Raw genomic sequence first — 20,997 nt, 5'->3', positions numbered from 1 at the left:
CAATCTTTCTCTCTTTCTTTTCTCTACAGTACTTAAATCTAAATTATGTGACATTTTTTTACAGAACTAATTGGATGGACAACTTATGAAAGTATATTTATGAGATCTTACACAGTTGAAAACCCTTGTGTTTGAATGTGTGGAAAAAAGATAGACCATTGGTAAAATTTCAGAACATTATCATTGAAATCATCCAACTCCTTTAAAAATACCATCTTCGATCTAATTTAATTAACTACAACTAAATCCTAACGAAGATGGTGAAAAGACTGCTTTAACTTACATAAATTATTTTAAAAGGGTTAAAACAATGTAATGCTACTGATATTTTTGATAAGATCTAGTGATATATAAAGATTTTGATCAGACTAATACCAAAATATATAGCATCTAAAATACTAAAACTGGTTTATTTTACCGTAGCCTTAACTAAAACGCTTAACTGTTAAGCGATTATAATTAATTTTGTTTTGGATAATAAAAATATATATTATTTGGTTGTATGCCCTCTAAAGTTTAACTTCACATATATGCCCCTTAAGAACATGTTATTTATATAGATATCCTTTCAAATAATTTTTAAGTTGAGCCCCAATAATTAAATAGAAAATAGATAAAAATTACCTTTAGTTAAAAGATTACATACAAAAACGATGTGTATCAACACTCGACGAGGGATATATAAGTAAATAAGAAATTTTTTAAGGGTATATGTATACAAAAGAAAAAACTCAATGTAAAAGAGAGAGAGAGGATAAACCCACACAGAGCGCAAGGATAAACCCAGTCCTCAGAATAGAGGAAGATGTCTCTCCCTCTCTTCCACCTCGCCCCTGATCTCGCCGTCTCCAGGCTCTGCTTTGGTATATCTCTCTCTCTATCTCTGTGTCTCTCTCTACCTTCATGTATAATTGTATGTGTACTATTCTCCATCTCAGGTACCATGACCTTTGGGGAGCAGAACACCTTGTCGCAGTCCTTCCGCCTCCTGGACGAGGCCTTTGAAGCCGGCATCAACTTCCTGGATAGCGCCGAGATGTAATCGATTAGCTGATTTTCTATCCATCTTCTATCATTCTTGGACTTATTTCTTCTTGAGTCCTACAAGATTCATCCAATTTATCCACGGTTGGCTCTTTTTGTTCCTCTTCTTGGTAAAGGTACCCGGTGCCGCAGCGGAGAGAGACTCAAGGACGGAGCGAGGAGTACATTGGCTGCTGGATGAGCGCGCGGAAGGTCCCCCGTGATCGTCTGGTCCTGGCGACGAAGGTTGAGTTGTTTGTGACTTTTGTTTCTTTTACTGAAATCTGATCCTTTTGGATGCGGTGGATAGTTCAATCTTTTGTTGCAAGAAAAAGGAAAAGTTTTAAGTGTACTGGTTCTAGGGATGAAGAAAATAATCTTATTTCATTTCTAGTTATTTCTCTGCTTTCCTGCAAAAAGTCATTCCTTTGCTCTGTTGATTTGCTGTGGCAAAATTTTGCTATTATTTGAATCTGAAGGTCAATCATTCCCAGCTTGGAGATGAAGGTATGGGGGGAGGTAAAGAAAAGGGGGGTATGATAGTTAAATAGAGGGGCCTCGCAGGGGCTAGTCCACGGCTTAACCTTTAGCTAGGTTGGGCTGCAGTTCTTGTATTGGGCAAACCAAAGTGCAGGATTAGTCATCTTGTTGATGGCAGGTGTGGCTATGTGAGTTGACAACAAAATGTGGCGGTATGTGTGACTCAAGATTTTCCTTAGTCAAATAGGCTGTTATGGTGGCAACTGAACATGGGGAGTTTGTGCTGTCCTTATTCTAAAGCTTAAAGCTTTTACAATCAACATAATGTACTTCTCTTTGCCCTTTTTTAATGGGAGTCACATGAATATAGCCATGTATAGCTGAAGAATGGAAACATGTAGTAATGGAACGTGAAAAACATCAGTCGCAAAGTGAATATGCAAAGCACACTTTAATGGTCCACAATGCTAACAAATAATAGCGGTTATGCTAATAGTCCCGTAGTTGCTTGTTAAGCATTCTATCTTTGAGTATACACATCAAAATGCAATATGAAATTATGAATATCTACCTTATCAAATGAATTTTCTGTTATTCTTTTTCCTTGTATAGAATGTTGCTGTAAAAGGGTAAATAATATGCTCTACCTATAGGTTACCGGACCATCTGGCCAGATGACATGGATACGTGGGGGACCTAAGTCTTTGGATGCTAATAACATCCTAGATGCCATTGATAACAGGTTATATATGTTCCTTCTCAATCTATTTTAGTTGCATTTGTTTTTTCATAGTTCAGATGCCAATGTGTATGTTCTTGTTTTGGAAGGAATCATTACTTCATTGTATTCCAAAGCTCCATTAGTTGTACTGATATGGATAGCTAGATTGTTGCTTTCTTTGATAAGTGTTTCATAAAATTCATCATATTGTTTTATTTCCTTAGCAACTGCATCTGCTATTGTAGGAGTTCCTTGATAGGATGAGTAGGTAAATGGAGTTTCCATTTGTATATTGATAACAATTTAAATTGTTTAGGTATGGTTCTGATTTTAATCATAAAATCAAATAGGCTTAGATCCAATGCATCTGGCTGCTATCCAGAGTAGTGCTTGGGTCAATGAGGCCAACCAAGGTATATACTCTCAAACACACAACACACACGTATGTGTAGATATGCATCTGTATAACTATAGTGATCATACCATTGCACTTAAGATTTTGTGATTGCTTGGGCAGTATGGTGGCAACGAAAACTCCACACATAGTCATGTGGAGGCAGTAGCATGCAATTTGTTTTATGCATACACTTTCATGCAGTATCTGAATCATGTCCAATATAACTACTCTTTGAAATACTCAAAATCATATCCTGGAAAATGATGCTTCTCCTCTGCTTCTGAATTATTTCATCCTAGAACAAAATAGAAAAGCCCAAATGCTTTATTTCCTTTGTCTTGATGCAGTTTGGTCAGATTGTGCACGGATTACATTGATCTTTACCAGATCCATTGGCCTGATCGGTAGGTATGCATCTCTTTGACTATTTTGGGAATCTGCCAGTTAATAAGTGTTAGTTCAGATAAATTACTGCCAGTATTGTTCATGTAGTTATGTTCCAATGTTTGGGGATACTGAGTATGATCCAAATCGACAGTACACATCAATAGATATAGAGGAGCAAATTGATGTTCTTGGGAAAGCTATGGATGCTGGTAAGGTGTGTTTCAGGCATGTTGTTTTACATAAATCAATGGATCAGTTCAAGAGAAAATGCTATGCTACTCACACAACCAGATATTGTACTGATAGATCAGATACATTGGTCTTAGCAATGAAACACCATATGGGGTAATGAAGTTCCTACAACTTGCTAGGAATTTTCAGCTCGACAGTAAGATAGTATCATTGCAGGTAATAGATTTTTCTTCTTTTTCCTTTTTCAAATTCTATAGCCACTAAATTCATTCTTCCCTTTTCTGTTATTAAGTGTTAGTTTGTTGACAGAACTCATATAACTTGCTTTGCCGGAATTTTGATTCTGGATTAGCAGAATGCTGCCATCATGAGAGGTATTTCTGTTACCATGATTTTGTTTGCAATCTCTAGTATAGTTTTTTATATTCTATATGGTTGTTATCCAAGTTAGAGCTGAATTAGCAAAAGAAAAGGAAAAAGGAAATATTAATGTAGGCAAGCCCAGCCAATTTTGTATTTTCTACTGTTACTGTTGGCTTTCTACTAATATAGTGGAACGAACTGATTTTTCTCAAAACAGGAGTACTAGATCTGCATGTCATTGAAACAGAAAGTAGATTCAAATACTTTCTGTTCATGGTATTTTCTTGAAGTCCCTGATCTGACTTGATCATGTAATTACGCTGGTCAATTAAAGCAAAATCATAGTTCCATGCCATCAAATTTTGCAGTTCAATCAAGTTGTCATCTTACATTAAGAATAATCAGAATTTCAAGTAAAACCTTAACTTACTTTAGATGTGCAATGGAGATATTGCCATGGCATACCATGTGACTCGAAATGTCAAACTGATTAATGGAATTGTTCTGTTAACCCTTCAATTTAGCATTCAGTTTTGGTTTTTTATTGAAGGCATCTACATCTTTGTGATTCTCAGCTTTTCCATATGCATTTTCTCGACATCTAGTTTACAAAGTAGATTTGTTTCTTATCATCTCCATATATGTAGAGTTTTTCTTTTATGTAATCCTTATATTGCAATGATGCAACATACCAGAAACACTTCCCAATATTGAGTTTTTAACTATCTTGCTCATTCTTTATGCATTGTTCTCATCAATCTCTGCTTTATTGAGGTATAAACTCAAGGTAATGAAAATGGTCCCTTTATGTACTTCTTGACTACCAAATTTGCCAAAATCTAGTGTTAGAAACTTAGAATATTAGTCTAGGAAAACTGGGAAGTTAAATATTGGGATAAACACATAAAAGCTATAACCGTTTGATATACCGGATGCTTGTATATTCATTCCATCTCTGCAACATATCTACTAATTTCTTTGTTCAGTTTCATGAAAGAAGTACCTAGATATGACATCTTTAATGTCACAGATTTTGCATGAATAACTTTTGAAAATGACTTATTTAAGCATAATATTTCAGAATCGGCTTGTTGGCTTATAGCCCAATGGCCATGGGTATACTTTCAGGGAAGTATTCATGCAGCGGGGGCCCATCTAATGCACGGATGAATCTGTTCAAAGGTTGAAACTCACTTGTTTATTACCTGATTCTTACATTATGTTCTTGCACTCATGTTATTACCTCTTTTGATTTTTCCAGGAAGGTATTCTGAAGGTGAATGTAGGTACAACCTTTCGAGCTTGACAGTGAAAGCAGCTGTTGAGGTGAGTGTAATCTATTATGACAGACAGATATGCACAAAATTTGAAAGATTAACTGAAACTGAACAAGTTCTATTCTTCCTAGATCTCAGAATTATTGAAGTTGTAGACTTGTACGTGTAGTCCACTAGTTATTGAAATAAGATATTGTATTAAGTATTAGTGATTACCTTGGAGTGCTAATTTATCACATTAAATGGTTGTATTTTCTTCAACTTCGATGCTTATGTGATTGATGCACTTTATCTGGGAAATTTCATATTTGCTAGCTAAGAATGCTTTCCTGTTTTGGTTACCATATTCATGAACTCTGTCACAAGTATGTTGTTTCAAAAGCTTCTATATATACTGGGTGAATTTGCTTTATTCAATCATTCTGGCTAACCTGGTCCGCCCCTTCACTTGCTAAGCTTATTGCATGTGACAATTCATGATATGAGAATTAGTGCTTGTACTTTAAATGAATCAACCAGCTATATTAAAAGATATTTAACCAAGTTCCTGATGAAACTTCTTTAAATTGAGTTCTTATAAATGTGCAGGAATATGTAAAGATTGCTGTAAAATATGGTGTCTCCCCCGCATCTCTTGCAGTTGGTATGTCAAGTAACTCTCACTGGTGGAACACTAGTTGTTATCTAAATGCAAATAGGTCCAAGCCTTATATTTTCTGTTTTGTTATCTTGCATAGTTTCTCTCATTTATGTGCAGTTAAAATTAGCAATTTTGAAGTTTACCTGAATTTTTTGACATTTGCACAAGTTGCCAGGCTACTCCACCAAGAGTGGTCTTGTGCAACTTGTGCATATTATCAAATTTAGAAGTATCATCTGTTTGATAGCATCATAGCAGTAAATTATACCACAATATTGTTATATTTTATTGCTTTTTAACTAATCTTCCTTCTCCTGTGACTTCCTTGGCAGCATTTGTTTTGAAACATCCTCTTGTTGCAAGTGCTGTATTTGGAGCAACTAAGACTTGGCAGCTCAGGGAGGTTCTCGAAGCCACTAAGGTTGACCTCACAGAAGACTTATTGGAAGAGATAAATGAAGTTCATGCGAAATATCCCAACCCTTGCCCTTGATCCGATCCTTTCTTTCATTACCCATCTGTGGCAGTTCATAATGTTTTCCAATAGAGTAAATTGAGCCAATCCAATTGTGTCAATTTTGTTTATACGCAAACCTTATGTCACTTCCTTTCATTAACTCATATGGTGAATTTGTGATAATGTCTCATAATTCGTAGAACATCGGAAGGAACATGTACATTGATGATTTTGAGAGTGGAAAAATATTTTTCTGAATTTTGTTAAGTCTATAATTTTATTTGTGTAACTTCACTCATTTATGATATAGATTAAATATTTTTTCATCAAATTTAATTAATTCAGATTTAAAAATATTCATTAGATATAAAATTATAGATAATTTAATAAACTTTCTAACTCATCTAAAATACTATTAGATTATAAATTTTGATTTAAAAATATTTATTAGATATAAAATTGTAGATGATTTAATAAACTTTTCAACTCATATAAAATACCATCTATCTGATTTTAGATGACCGATAAATTTTTATCATTTCTTTATCATTTAAAATCTAATCGATATTAAAAAATTTATTTAATCTTCTACAGCTTTATTTTTAATAAGTATCTCCAAATTCTACATATGATTTGCTTAAATATAATGAAAAAATAATCATTTTAGTTTGAGTATTAACTATAAGTAGAAGGTAAAGTGAATTTAAACTGAATTACACAAATGTAAGATATAATTTCTCTTAATTTTTATTTGCCCGAATAACAAAATACTAAACTCGATATTGTTGTATATGTTAGTATATGAAGTGTTTCACTTCACATACTCATTTTGTTGCTAATTATAACTACGGAATTATTAGTTTTTATCTAATTACAATCACGTTGAATTATTTCTAATATCTCAATAATTTATGTTTTAAGTTTTGAGGTAATTGAATTTTAAGAAACCGTTCACAGTTGACTATCGTAAAATAAAAAGATCAGCTGATCAGAGAACATTAACCAATCAAAACGTTCCACGTAAGCTATTTGTGCATACGGACTTACACCACCCCAGCTGGAATTTCGTCCCCTCCACATCGTCAAATGAAATAAGGCGGCCGAACGGAATTAAATGACTCGCAATAGTGACCCAACACAGAGACGAGGACACAACAAACTAATTGAGACGTGGCATGCGACTACTTGCTCAGTTTTGTGAGCCCCACTAAGAGTGCACTACACCAGGTCCCTCTAGGGTTTCCTAATTCTCCACTCGGACGACTCCTCTACTTCCCCCCCCCCCCCTCTCTCTCTCTCGCTCTCGCTCTCTTCCGATCCCTCCCAATTCTCCCTCTCTTCTGTCCCCCCCCCCCCCTCTCTCTATATCTCTCTCTACCCTCTGAAGTCGGCGGAGGTGGAGTGATGAGTTCGAAGTGTGCGCCGACTTACCGGCCGTTGGAGGCGAGCTGGGCGACGGACGACGACTCCCCTGGTCCTCGTTGTGCCCACTCGCTCACGGCGATGGTGGCGACCAAGAACCATGGCCCACGGCTTATACTATTCGGCGGCGCCACCGCCATTGAGGGCGGCTCTTCTTCCGGTGTCCCCGGAATCAGTAATCAATTCCCCTATTACCTCCGTTTCTAACTCTTTCTCGGTTCGATCTGACGGTTATGACGTTGTTGATCCTCTTGTTTCGGTATTAAGGGATCGCGGGAGTGACGAACTCGGTGCATATGTTTGATGTCCAGTCGAGAAAATGGAGCAGGTTGGATCTTTTTATCCGTTTCTGCACTCTTCTTGATGTTGTCAGTTCCGGGTTTTGCGTTTTAGGGTAAAGATTCATTTTTTATATCTAGAATTGGAAGTAGAAGAATCGGATTTCGGGGTAAAGATTTTTTTTTTTAATATCAGTAGCAAGTTTTCTTTCTTTCGGGGTACAGATTGCTGTTTGGGTTCCTTATGAGATTGAAGTGGGAACTCTAAATTGACAGGATCCACCCGGTAGGGGACCCACCTTCTCCGAGGGCTGCTCATGCTGCGGCTGCTGTTGGGACCATGGTTGTCTTCCAGGTTATATGAATTTTGACTAGTAAATTTTGGAAGTTCTGGGTTGTTTGATTTGTTGGTTATTTTGTGTTGAGATAATAAATTTGTGCTGTTGCTAGGGTGGGATTGGGCCTGCTGGGCATTCTACGGATGATCTCTACGTGCTTGACATGACAAACGATAAATTTAAGTGGCATAGGTGATAATTTGAAGTCCTGTATTTTCTATGGGTTTGTTTTCATTTTAAGAGATTGCACTTCCAAATGCTTGATATGTTGTACCCGCATTGGTACATTTCATCATAGGTTGGTGGTTCAAGGACCTGGACCTGGCCCTCGCTATGGCCATGCAATGGACTTGGTTGCACAACGTTATCTTGTAACAGTTAGTGGAAATGATGGTGAGTTCTAGCGTCCAGCACTTGCAAGGGCTTTGCTGCGGTTTAATTCATGCTTGCTTAGTTTCCAAGAGGAAATTCTAAGGACTTTTATACGGGCACTCAGAAACTATACTTGTTTGGTGTAGGGAAGAGGATCTTATCTGATGTTTGGGCATTAGACACGGCACAAAAGCCATATAGATGGCAGAAACTCAATCCTGAAGGCGACAGACCTTCGGCAAGAATGTATGCTTATATGCACCGACTTTATTGGATGATATCTTTATATACTCCGTTTTCTTCCCTATTATATATATTTTTAAATGGGAATCATGATCCTTATTTTCCAGAAAGTCAATCCTACTGTTGTGAAAGTTTACAGCATTTTCTGTGGCATAAGAATTTCTAAAATCCTTTTATTTCTCATATTGAAACCAGTGGTGATGCACCTGATGACAATTCTATGTATATCTAATGGATTTCATATTCATATGGTAAACAATCATAAGGGATTTTTCTTCTAAACTTAGATGGCCAATGTGCTTCCATTTGCAATAGAATTTACAGCATAACCATTACAGCAAGCTTCTTTCAAGTAAACTCTGCACTTAATTTTCCGTTAAAAGTTAAACCAAATTTCTGTAGTAATACACTAGTAAAATAACCTTAGATTTGGGTCTAGCTTGTTTTGATTAATTTCGTTATTTCTTCTCGTTGTTATAGTTGTTTAATATTTCTTTTCCCCACATAAGTTGAATTTAAACCATTATATTTATCACAAATTTTGAAGTTTCTAGATATCTTGCCTATCCAAAACTGAAGCTTAATCCAAAGCCCAAAATTATCTCTAGAAATTAATATCACTTCGATTTATATGCAGTTTATAATTTTGTATGGAATATACAATTATCACTTGGTACAGCATAACTATTCCTTCTACAATCTATTCAGTTTCTCCTAGAAAGTTAACTGCACTTACTCCAAACCTCTTCCATTGTCTATGTTTTCATAGGTATGCTACTGCTAGTGCACGTTCAGATGGTATGCTTTTACTTTCTGGTGGAAGGGACTCGTCTGGAGTGGTATAATTGTCTTTTCTTTCCCTTTCTGATATTTGATTATTTCATCAATTTAGTGGTTTCAGAATAATGCTATCAATTTATATTAAAAGTTTAAAAAAAAAATCATAACTATGAGCCTAGCCGAAGCGATAATTGTGGATAAAAGTACAATATAAAGAGCATTGCTTCATGCATTCTCTTATGCTAAATTGCTAACAAGTGTTCTCATTTAAATGCATCTAACAATACCAAGTAAAAAGAAGTGGGTACCTTGACTACATCTAGTTCACTCTCTTATCCTTCTTCTCTCCCTCTCCCCCATCCTCTCCGCCTCATCTCCATGGAGCCTGGTAAGAAAACAAACATCCATGGTGAAAAAATGCCTTGACTCCATTGAGGAGGTCAAGACGGTCTTCATACACTTAGATGCAAACTGTTATTGCAAAATCTCGGCCGAGATCACTGAGATAGGGATTCTCTGACTATCCGAACTTTTAGTCTCTTTCTATTCCCGCTTCGAATGGGACATTGTGGGCTCTCTTGGCTCTGGCATCCACTTCAATGAGCTCTGGGGCATGATGAACTAGATGGTTCCCAATCGCTATAGCTTTGTTGACTTTGAGGAGTTCGCGGTCTTCACCCATTGTGGATGCTTTTATTGGAGTGGTTGGAGAATTATGGCGGTACCCAGGAAATCAATCCAAATCATGGAGGATGATAGCTGGAGTAGGCTTCTTCCAGCTGCCGCAATGCTGATTCGTGGAGTTGGGTAACTTTGGTGAAATGGGTGCAATGGAGTAGACGGAGTGGAAAAAGAACAAGGGTGATGGAGAACCAAGTCTGTGTACCAGTTTTTTTTTCCTGGTGTTGACAGATGCATCAAATGAGAGGCATCTGTTAATGTTTAATAGAGGGGTGTATTGCTAGCTGCACTTGTGCGAGGCATCTAGTTGTCCTTTACCTGAAATTGTACCTCCATATGTTGCAGAAGAATATGTATTACTGTAAGCATAAATACATGTATACTTTACAATTATTATAAACTATATATGAGTCTGCCTCATACAAAACATTGCAGTAGACTCAATTGTATAAATGGAGGGTTATTCCTTGCAGGTTATATTTGCCGTAAGACTGTGTTCCATTGGACTCCAAAAGTATTGGTCACACAATTATTATTATTTTTCTGATTTTATTGACTATTAAAGGTTATTGACTATTTTGCCATTACTTAATGTATTTACAGCCACAATCTGATGCCTATGGACTACTAATGCATACAAATGGCCAGTGGGAGTGGACTCTTGCTCCTGGGGTGTCTCCATCGCCAAGGTATCAGCATGCAGCGGTAAGTTATTCCAAAAGCAATGATCATTACAATCATTAGCGAATTATGTACAACAAAGTAATTCTGGATTATTTCTTTTCCTCCTGTCTGGTTCCCTAGCAGGGGCACACATTTAGGCATTATTTTCCTAAATTAAATTGTTCTGAATAATGAATTCTGTACCTTCTATTCCTTTTTTACCTTGCTACAATATCAATGTTTTGCAAACACTCTAGTTGCCCCTTTGCATTCTTTTTTATTTTATTTTATTCGCTGGTAGTGACAATAGCAAGTGATAGGTGTTTGTTGGTGCTCGGTTGCACGTCACTGGAGGTGTTCTCAGGGGAGGACGAGCTATTGAGGGTGAAGGCACTATGGCAGGTAACTTACTAGTTCTTTTCTGATCATTTCTTGCATGCTTGTTCTTTGACAATATTGTTTTATTTTACCATGTTGTCTTTTGCAGTTCTGGATACGGCTGCTGGAGTGTGGCTGGACAGAAATGGTATTGTTACCTCGTCCCGCACTCACAGGTCCTCAAATGAACATGATACATCTTTGGAGCTCCTTCGTCGTTGCCGTCATGCATCTGCATCTGTTGGCTCTCAGATATACATTTATGGTGGTCTCAAAGGAGGTAAATTTGGATAACCTATAATATTTTAGACTTTTATATCATTCATCTTTGATATAGATCTAGTATTTTTTTGGCATCAACACCCAGCAACATTTTGTGTGGTAAAAAAAAAGAAGCAACAGTGTAAATTTTATCCTCTTCAACTACAATTAGTATTACCACAGAGTCCTGTTTTCACCATGTATTGTACAGATGCTTTTCTGAATTAAAAAAGAACCATCTCTATAGGTATACCTGAAGCAGTCGATCTAACAATCAGTTCGATACAAATTTTCGAAGCACAAGTATATTAAGAAATGGTTAAGATGAGGGTAATATTAAACTTTTAAGTTTTAAAGTATATCAGCTGAAAACATTATCTAGGGTCAAGTAACTACCAATGTTTTAGGTGAAGAAGAACATGAAGCAAGAAGAAGGCCCAATGAAATTTTCTATCATGCTAAGCATGCTTGTTTTAGCATTTATATCATTCTCTCATTAAGAGTCACTTTTGAATTTAAGCATACTAGTAAATTGCACAGGATTTGCTAGAAAAATCTTAGTCACATTGCTTACTTATTTAGTACTTTAATATTACATTGGTTTAACTTATTTAATATATTGATATTACAGTGGTGTAAGATCATTTGTTATATCTCTCTAGACCTTTTTGTTTAGAGACTGTTTCATTGAAACTTTCTTGATAATGATTTTTAAGTCAACGATAGTTATGCTACAGTCATTGACCGTGTTGACCACTGGCCGACATGACACGTGCCGCAGCACTTGCCCGCTGTGCCACAAGAGAGGGAGAGAAAAAAAGGGAGAATTGGCTCGTCGCCGTCACTAACCTTGCGCTCGCCTGCTCTCGCTAAGTGGCCAAGAGCGGGTGAGCGGCGAATTTGCTACGAGAGGTGCCGTGCGGCACCCCTCGTGCCATGTGCCGGTATGCTGCCGGCACAGCTTCCACGTTTCAGATTCTTAATATTATGAGACCCAGTGTATAGGACATGATGTTTTTAACAAATATCGTCGGAGTCTATATGAATACATAAGCACCTCGCTTACTGTCATTTTCGGTGTTCTTTCCCTGCTCTGACAGGTCGCACCTATTGATATGGCTGATGTTGACATTTGACATATCCATTTGTAGACCTAGTATAAGAGTCAGTTACAAGATTATGCGAAGCATGAGAAATATCATCTGTTTGATTCAATGTAGATATCCCAATTTAACAAGTATCGTCATCTTAGAATGATTTATCCAAGATTTTGGCATATCAATAAAGTGACCTCGTGAGTGAAAAACTCATATGGATCCCTTCCATCAGAGTTGATGTTGGAAGCATTGATTTTGATGCTATTATCATGTGATTTATAATAAATCATTTGATGAACTAACCCGCACGGGCTGCACAGTTGTGGTCTTTTTGTATGCTGTATTCTGCAAACTAAAATTTTACTAAGCTTCTTCCGAAGAATTAATTGCTTTTTAATTCATTATTAAAGTATAACTTTAGTTTCTCTTTATCTCATATCTTTCTCCATTAAGAGTTTATAAAATTGCTTTCTTATTTATTTTGGTACCACCTCTGATCTTTCTACATGTTCTTTCCACAGATATTCTACTTGGCGACTTTCTTGTTGCAGACAATTCATCTTCTCATTCTGAAATAAGTTCCCCCACGTACGATGGTAATAATGTTCCTTCTGGAACAAATCACATACATAGCCAAGATGTCAGTTCTTCTTCTCTATCTGGCAAACAATCTGGGGATAACATATCAGAGACCATCTCTTCCGCTGGTTTGAGGTTTTCTTGATTTTTCCTTTTCTATTCTATTTCCGTTTTTGTGTTAAATTGATTTCTTCTGCTGGTCACTAACTCTCTTCTCTTTTACCAGCTCGGATAAAAAATCAATTGATATGCTAATTCAGGCCTCTGCCGAAGAAGCTGAAGCTGTTAGTGCTGCCTGGAGAGCTGCAAAGGAAGCATCTACAATTTCCACAGAAGAAAGCCTTTCAGATGAAAAAGAATCTGCACCTGAAGTAAATGAAAATTTGCAGTTGTCAGAGGATATGGATGATACTGGTTCCCTTCAACAAGATGTGCGGCTGCATCCTAGAGCAGTATGTTATTTTTGTGAATTTTATTTCTAGTTTTTCACTATTTCCATTTTTCAGAATTAGTGACGCAATACAATCTGACATTTCAGGTAGTAGTTGCTAAAGAAACTGTAGGCAATTTGGGTGGACTGGTCCGGCAGCTTTCACTGGATCAGTTTGAGAATGAGAGCAGAAGAATGTATCCTTCAAATGGTGACCAGCCATATCCAACCAAGAAGTGCTTAAATAGACAGAAGTCTCCACAAGGCTTGCATAAGAAGGTAGGCATGAGCCCTTATTTCTATCTTCTCTATGATAAGACAAATATTTTACATCATTCCTTGCCCCAGGTTATTTCCTTGCTGCTCAGGCCAAGAAATTGGAGAGCTCCCACTAATAGGAGCTTTTTTCTTGACTCATATGAAGTCGATGAGCTTTGTCGTTCTGCTGAGCAGATATTTATGCAGGAGCCCACCGTTTTGCAATTGAAAGCTCCAGTTAAAGTATTTGGTGATCTTCATGGACAATTTGGGGACCTCATGCGCTTATTTGATGAGTATGGTTTTCCTTCAACAGCTGGAGACATAACGTAAGTTATATTTGCATTTCGTTGTATGCTTTGAAATTTACAAAGAGCAGGTTTGAGTGAAGATTACTAATATATGACGAAGTATTTTATTTATACATGTCCCTAGGCACTTCCCCTGAGGTGATTCTGTGCTTTAGAAACCATTTTGGCAAATGATTTACATATCAAAGATTTTTCCGTACGCTCCCATTATATCAAATTTATGAACATATGAAACATCGTATTTAAGACTTGTAGACTCCTCTTGTCACTTAGATTGTGAGATATGCAATCAGTGTTACAAGTTCTTTTGCTAGACATAGTTTTGTTTTACATATATTGCTGCCAAATGGAAGGATTTTATATGATCATTATGGCTTGAAAACTTGTATTAATCATGCCAGGCCTTTACTGGATTAGGGACCTTTGTGCCTCTGATTGAACCCGGATTTGTTTGTAGATATTAACTAAAGGATCTTCGTTCTGTAAGATAACAATTTGATGGCAAGAATTACTTTTATAATGATTCTATAGAGTTTTTAGGGTGTCTATGGAAATTCTTCAAATTTTGTGTTGCATTTTGTTCTACAGTTTCACTGCTGCTTGTATATTGTATATGGTGGTCTTTAAATGAAACAAGGTCTTACTTAATTTATCTTCTTCCAGAAGCTCTAACAAGAATCTCTCTTGCCTAGCAGAATATAACTGCGGAATTCAATTGAATTCAACAATTAGAATTTACGCCTTAAATTTCTAATGTATCACCTATTTGGTGGTGTCTTCCATTGCCCAGCTAGATGCATGAAAATTTGTGTAATGAATTAGAGTTAAAACTAATGCATACTGCTTACATGATTTATTGTCAATAGAGATGTCCTTCAATTTTCAAGGCACAAAACATTGGACAGCAATGCAGGTTCTCTTTCAACATAGGCAAAAGATACAAATGTTGAATTGCCAGATCTGATTATAGTCCAGTGAGAAGTGTGGAATATTTTGTATAACATTGGAACAAAGAATTACTGGCCCTTCTATATCTCCTGTGACATGCAAATTGATAGTGCATTTAGCGGCTTCTTAAATTACTGCTGAAGGTGCTAAGTCAAATTCGTGGTCGTATTAATTTCATGTCCATATGAATGATGTGTGGACACTGCTGGAGAACTTTCATGCTTAGCTATTAGAGGATCCCTGTGTTTTGATCTTGACAGTGATATGAGAGGCTAGGTTACGAGGAAATCATTGTCCAGATTCAATAGTAGTAGGGAAGGGGTCATCTTATCTAGCTTGATTTATACTGGATTGGTAGATCTAGCCCTGCTTGTTGTAATAGCTCAATATGTACCATCTTGAACAGAAAAATCTGTTAGGCAAATATTTTATTTGATGTTTTCCTTTTGTTTTGTTAAGGTACATAGACTACCTTTTCTTGGGAGATTATGTTGACCGAGGGCAACATAGCTTAGAAACTATAACATTGCTTCTTGCCCTTAAAGTAAGTTTCCGCCACATCTACTCCACATTTTTGTTGAAATGCTATAGCTACATGAAATACTTCTGATTCTTTATGGTTCAACTTGTACAGATAGAGTATCCAGAGAATGTTCACCTGATAAGAGGAAACCATGAGGCTGCTGACATTAATGCACTTTTTGGCTTCCGACTTGAGTGCATCGAGAGAATGGTAGGGATCAAAGGTGTAAGCATTTTTTTTCTGAATAAATAATTTAAAAAAAATACTGAATTACTGATCATGATTTGTTGCAGGGGGAAAGTGATGGGATATGGGCATGGACTCGATTTAATCAACTCTTCAATTGTCTCCCTCTTGCGGCTCTAATAGAGAAGAAAATCATTTGCATGCATGGTGGCATTGGAAGGTCCATTAACTCGGTGGAGCAGATTGAGAAACTTGAAAGACCTATCACAATGGATGTCGGATCAATAGTTCTGATGGACCTTTTGTGGTACTCATCCTTCTCTTATGTATCATAAATATTTTTGGTTTCTTTTTCATATAAAATGTCTTCTGAGTTGCAGGTCTGATCCTACAGAGAATGATAGTATAGAGGGTTTAAGGCCAAATGCAAGGGGACCCGGCCTAGTCACTTTTGGGGTATGACAATACATGCATGTAGAATGATTGTGTTCTTAAATACACACATGTAGAATGATTATTTTCTTAAATACAGACATGTATGATTGCGTTCTCCTCTAAATACATATCTTTGTCCTCAGTAACATTTTTTATTATTGTATGGAATAGTTATTCAAAATTTTAGTTTGATAAGATCACCTTATTAGGGCTATGGTTTATTTATATGAAATCTTCACTAAGATCCATAATGCTGATTTTTTGTTTAAGAACTAGTTAATTATGCAGTCTATAAAGAAGTACAATTTTCATGTGTAGGTTATGACCTATATCCGCTATGTAGTTCTTCATAGCAATTATCTTACATAAGAGAGACCCAGCATTTGAGGCATTCTAAAATCCAAGGCTTGTGAGAAATTTCTTAAGTTTCCAGGCTGAGTGATCCTGAAACTGTTTCTTCTTATAAAATTTCTCCTCTTAAATCAGATATACAAACCAGATAAGTTGACACTTGTAGGAAATGATGCAGGCTTTAGTAAAATGGGATCATACTAGTGATGAGGAGGTTAGTCATGTGAGTATACATGTCAAGAGATTTTGCAAATCCTGTGTCCAGAAATCCCTGTATGAAAAGTTATAGACATTCTTAAACAATGAAAAACAGAAGGGTTTATGTAAGTTTCTGTATGGTTTCAAAAGTTGCCATGATTGTACTATTGTAGGATCTAGAAGTCAACCTTTAGATTAGAGCTAATAATTGGGCAGGTTGGGTTTGGGCCGAACTGGGCTGGTCCTTTTCACCGTTTCGTTGACCAAGGTTTTGGGCCAGGCCGGAGATTAGTTGGACCTGCAGCCTTTGGGAGAGAGGAGAGGGCGAGGAGGAGAGAGGAAGAAAGAGAAGATAAAAAAAGGTTTGCCAATAGAGGAAGGAGAAGAAGAGAGAGGAGGAGAAGACATTAGAGGAAGGAGAATAAGAGAGGAGGAAAGGGGAAGAAGGGGAGGAAGGGAGAGAGAGAGAAGAAGATGGGCAATTGAGTTGTGCAGAGAGAGAGAGAGAGGAGAAGAAAGAAAGAAAAAGATAAATGGGTTTTGTGTGGCTGCTTTCAAGCAGGGCCAGGTGGACAGGGACTTAACTGGTATTCACCAACTCCAAGTCAGATTCAGGACAGGCTAGGCTAAAGTCAGGCTTGGGTTGGGCTTAATTTTGGCCTAAGTCGAGCAGTTTCTGGCCAGGCTTGGGCGGGCCCAGCTTTTTGGTCAGGTAGATACTTCAGATGAAATTACAGAAATGCAAGTATTGCAGAGGTTAAGGGTGACTTGTAAGATCTCTTCCGTCTTATTATAGAAGTCTCAGTTTCTTGACAATTTACTGAGTTTCTCAATACAATTGTTCATTTTAATCCTCTAATTAAGACTTGAACCTGAAATATTGATATGATCAGTTAATCCATTAAACAATAATTTCACTTATTTTTATAGTGTAAAAGGATGAATCTGTACATGTGTACAGCCTTACCTACTTAGCATGTACCTGCGTCATTTCTTGACATCCTAGGTATAAGGTGATAGGATGTGGCAGAATTATTGAAGACAATAGGAAGAATAAAGTACTGACCTGAATAACTAGATCAAATCTCATCAATCCAAAAGTAGGGCAGTTTTGTCTTATCAAAATAAGAGCATTCAAATTTAGAATAGTGAAAAAGACGGTTCCTAAATTCCTCCCTGAAGTGGTTATTGAAATCAACGTACATAGGTCTGTGAGGGGCTGATTATATTTTTGCAAAAACACAAGAATTAAAGATTGGCTAAAGGCTTTGTGTGTCATGGTTGTGTTAGTTGTTACATTCCCTAACTGTTCTCATTGAGGTAGAGAAGACAATGTTTCCCTCATCTTTAGTAGTTCAGAAGATAGAACTTGCTTATTTGTGATCCTTTTGATTGAAAAGATTTCTCAAACTCGTCCTCTATTCAAATTGGGAAAAACATCTTCTTTGAAGGATGTAGGCTTTGTGCATCATGGTTTTGTTAGTTATTTAGTTTTTTAAGTATTCTCATCTAGTGGAAGAGAAGACAAAAAGTTCCTTCCATCTTGTGCGCTGGAGCCTTATTAATTAGATTCATTAGGTTTGATTTAAATTTTCTTTATTTGTAGTTCAAGTCTCTGGGAATTTTGGTACTTCATATTTTTTTGCATCCCTCTTTTGTTCATTCTTCGGGTTTTGATATAAGTTGATCTAGGAAAGACTCATGATTTGAGCTTTAGGGTACTAATGTGTTTTAATATTTCTGTGACAGTATGAGATATTAGGGCCAAAAAGTCAAGACTCAAGAGACAGAGAGACAGAGAGAGAGACAGAGAGACAGACAGACAGAGAGAGACAGAGAGGGGGGGGGGGGGGGGGGGGGGGGGGGGGGGGAAGTACAATATTAGGAAAGAACACTGCATCTACTTTTCCTTGTGCAATATGTAAGGAGTTGCTCCCTCTGTGCTGATGAAGCAAGGCTGACCTGGTGAATGTTGTGGACCTTAAATCTGTTGAATCTACTCCCATTTAGTAATATAGAACAAGATATTCAAGCAAATTGGAGGTCTCACATGTAAGTAATTTCTCATACATTGTTGAATAGGTTTAGAATAATATCTTAAACTTGTGAGAGATTGGGATTGCACCAGGAAAAAATTTCAGATTTCAAATCAAGGAGCATTGTAGATTCTAGTGGTCAACTGACAGCATATGAATGGGGATGCTGCAGATGTTTGGATGGTTAAAAGTAGTAGTAAATTAGCAGTAGCAACCTATGAGGAACTAAGATCTCCTAGGTGATGTGATATCACATGCCCCTTGATAGTATTGAACTGTATATAGCTGCGTATGGTCTTGCATTCTCCTTGGATTTTCTTTTGTCTGAAAAAAGATGTTCAATTAGTGTTTAATTTCTTTTTTGTTCTTTGTCCTTTGTTCTTTTCTTTCTTATTTGCATGATGCATTTGTGGCAATTGGTTCTTGAAATTATCTTCCAAGGCACAGTAGGATAGTTCTGCTGTACTCATTATGAATTCTCAGTCACTATTAGGTAGTACCAAATTTGTTTCTAAATTATCCTTTGTGTGATAAACATGCAGCCTGATCGAGTCACTGACTTCTGCAAGAGAAACAAATTGCAACTCATCATAAGAGCTCATGAATGTGTTATGGATGGGTTTGAACGTTTTGCTCAGGGCCAGCTGATCACTTTGTTTTCGGCAACTAATTATTGCGGTAGTTGAGCCTCCTTTTCTTATCATCTCTTAATACTTGTACTGGTAGAGCATTAGTGCAGTGCTTTTGCGCTAACATGTAGCTTGCATCAGGTACTGCAAACAATGCTGGAGCAATACTTGTGGTTGGAAGAGGACTAGTTATAGTTCCAAAGTTGATTCATCCACTTCCACCACCTCTTCAATCACCCGAGTCTTCACCAGAGCATGTATTGGAGGACACTTGGATGCAGGTTAGACCAACTTTACTTTGCACGCGTCATTACTTGGGAGTTGGGATAATAACAACTTCTGACAACTATGTCAGAGTAACAGCTTTTTTACTTGTCATCCCCTGGATATATATCACAGTTCGAACATCTTCATTGGCAAAATCTTGTATCTGTCTAGGCACAGTACTGTGAATACGAAACTGATGGTGTTTCTTCATGACATGATGATTCTTGAACTAGTTTAACTAGTAACTAACTGATCTATTTTACGAATTATTAACTAAATGGAAGTTGGATGGACATAATTAATAAAAGATTGATGTTTTAAAATGGTACATATTCACAAGGCCTGATGACAAATAAACACAATTTTCCACTTGAAGTTGTTCTACAATGTTCCTACAGAAAGTGTAGTTACTGTCAAGCTATTCAAAACGCATCTTCAAGGAATTTCTGCGGTTACTCTGGCAGATATTTGCAATTAATTCACCATCAACTCCCTTGCTTGCAGGAGCTCAACATTCAAAGGCCACCTACTCCAACTAGAGGTAGGCCACAATCTGCAAATGACCGGAGTTCTCTTGCATACATATGACCATGACTTTTGGCCGTTCGCCGTAGAGTTTCCCCATCCTGATTACCATGCGTTCACTATTACATGGTACATAATGTGTGTGCATCGGCACTGCTTGGCATTGGAGTGTCCATGTGTTTTTTCCGGTGCAACATAATGCTCAATTAAGTGTTCCCCATCTCCATCGATGTAACTTATATGGTTCACTTATAATTCTAGTGTACATGATCAGGTATATTATGAGGCGATCTTGTAATATTTGTAAAAGTTGAGCTACAGTCATATCAAAGCTTTTGTTGTACATAGCCAAATAGCTGAGTTTTATTTGCTTTTTTGAGGAGTACGTGTAGTGAACCTCTAAGTCCATACGATACTTGTATCATGCTTTCTTCACATTATTACCAGGTTTTGCAATAAATTTGCTTTTGTTTCAGAAAAATCTGGTGATCTTTTCAATCATATATCTATTATCGCATTACTAGAGGTTAACAGAAAATAGAGATTACACAGTCAAATCACTTTATGACCTTATCTGTTACTGCATGGTCTTCATCTTAGGGTGATTATTGGACTAATTAGATGATAACTTGTGTTCCTGCCCACTTCAGGAAGGGACTCGACAAGCTCCTCTCCATTTAGTGCCCAAAAATTTATGCAGTATAAATCAGAGGGTTTTGAAATTTAATTCTATTTTATTTTTTAATTTAGCATATAAAATTGAGTTCATATAGAATTAATATAAAAGTATATATTGTTATAATGTGAGTGCACATGCACACTAGAATTCATTTAATTATAATTAAATTATAAAAGCTACTTAAAAATAATT

The 20,997-nt window shown here is 36.8% G+C and overlaps 2 protein-coding genes across 2 annotated transcripts; both read left to right on the top strand.

Moving 5' to 3' along the window:
* The first annotated feature begins 724 nt into the window (after positions 1 to 724).
* On the top strand, positions 725 to 6,195 carry LOC140776282 (uncharacterized). Its single transcript, XM_073119939.1, has 12 exons — positions 725 to 863; positions 939 to 1,038; positions 1,161 to 1,269; positions 2,157 to 2,245; positions 2,969 to 3,025; positions 3,114 to 3,222; positions 3,315 to 3,416; positions 3,510 to 3,574; positions 4,645 to 4,745; positions 4,825 to 4,889; positions 5,429 to 5,483; positions 5,813 to 6,195. Exons 1-12 carry the CDS (start codon positions 806 to 808, stop codon positions 5,971 to 5,973), a joined length of 1,071 nt encoding a protein of 356 aa, XP_072976040.1. The 5' UTR covers positions 725 to 805; the 3' UTR covers positions 5,974 to 6,195.
* Positions 6,196 to 7,275: 1,080 nt separating this feature from the next.
* LOC140775591 (serine/threonine-protein phosphatase BSL1 homolog) lies at positions 7,276 to 20,505 on the top strand. The gene is made up of 21 exons (XM_073118971.1): positions 7,276 to 7,534; positions 7,627 to 7,687; positions 7,914 to 7,992; positions 8,088 to 8,167; positions 8,274 to 8,368; positions 8,494 to 8,593; positions 9,360 to 9,429; positions 10,655 to 10,756; positions 11,035 to 11,116; positions 11,202 to 11,372; positions 12,972 to 13,164; positions 13,256 to 13,481; positions 13,568 to 13,738; positions 13,808 to 14,046; positions 15,436 to 15,520; positions 15,611 to 15,709; positions 15,793 to 15,992; positions 16,066 to 16,141; positions 19,248 to 19,383; positions 19,476 to 19,615; positions 20,106 to 20,505. The coding sequence occupies exons 1-21, from the start codon at positions 7,342 to 7,344 to the stop codon at positions 20,187 to 20,189; spliced, it is 2,682 nt and encodes an 893-aa protein (XP_072975072.1). The 5' UTR covers positions 7,276 to 7,341; the 3' UTR covers positions 20,190 to 20,505.
* The last annotated feature ends 492 nt before the right edge of the window (positions 20,506 to 20,997 follow it).

This window comes from Typha angustifolia, chromosome 14 (genome assembly GCF_048772165.1).
Source record: "Typha angustifolia cultivar Huaian chromosome 14, ASM4877216v1, whole genome shotgun sequence".
NCBI classification, from domain to species: domain Eukaryota; kingdom Viridiplantae; phylum Streptophyta; class Magnoliopsida; order Poales; family Typhaceae; genus Typha; species Typha angustifolia.
The sequence above is the reverse complement of the archived record's forward strand: the minus strand, read 5'-3'. Positions and strand labels throughout refer to the sequence as shown.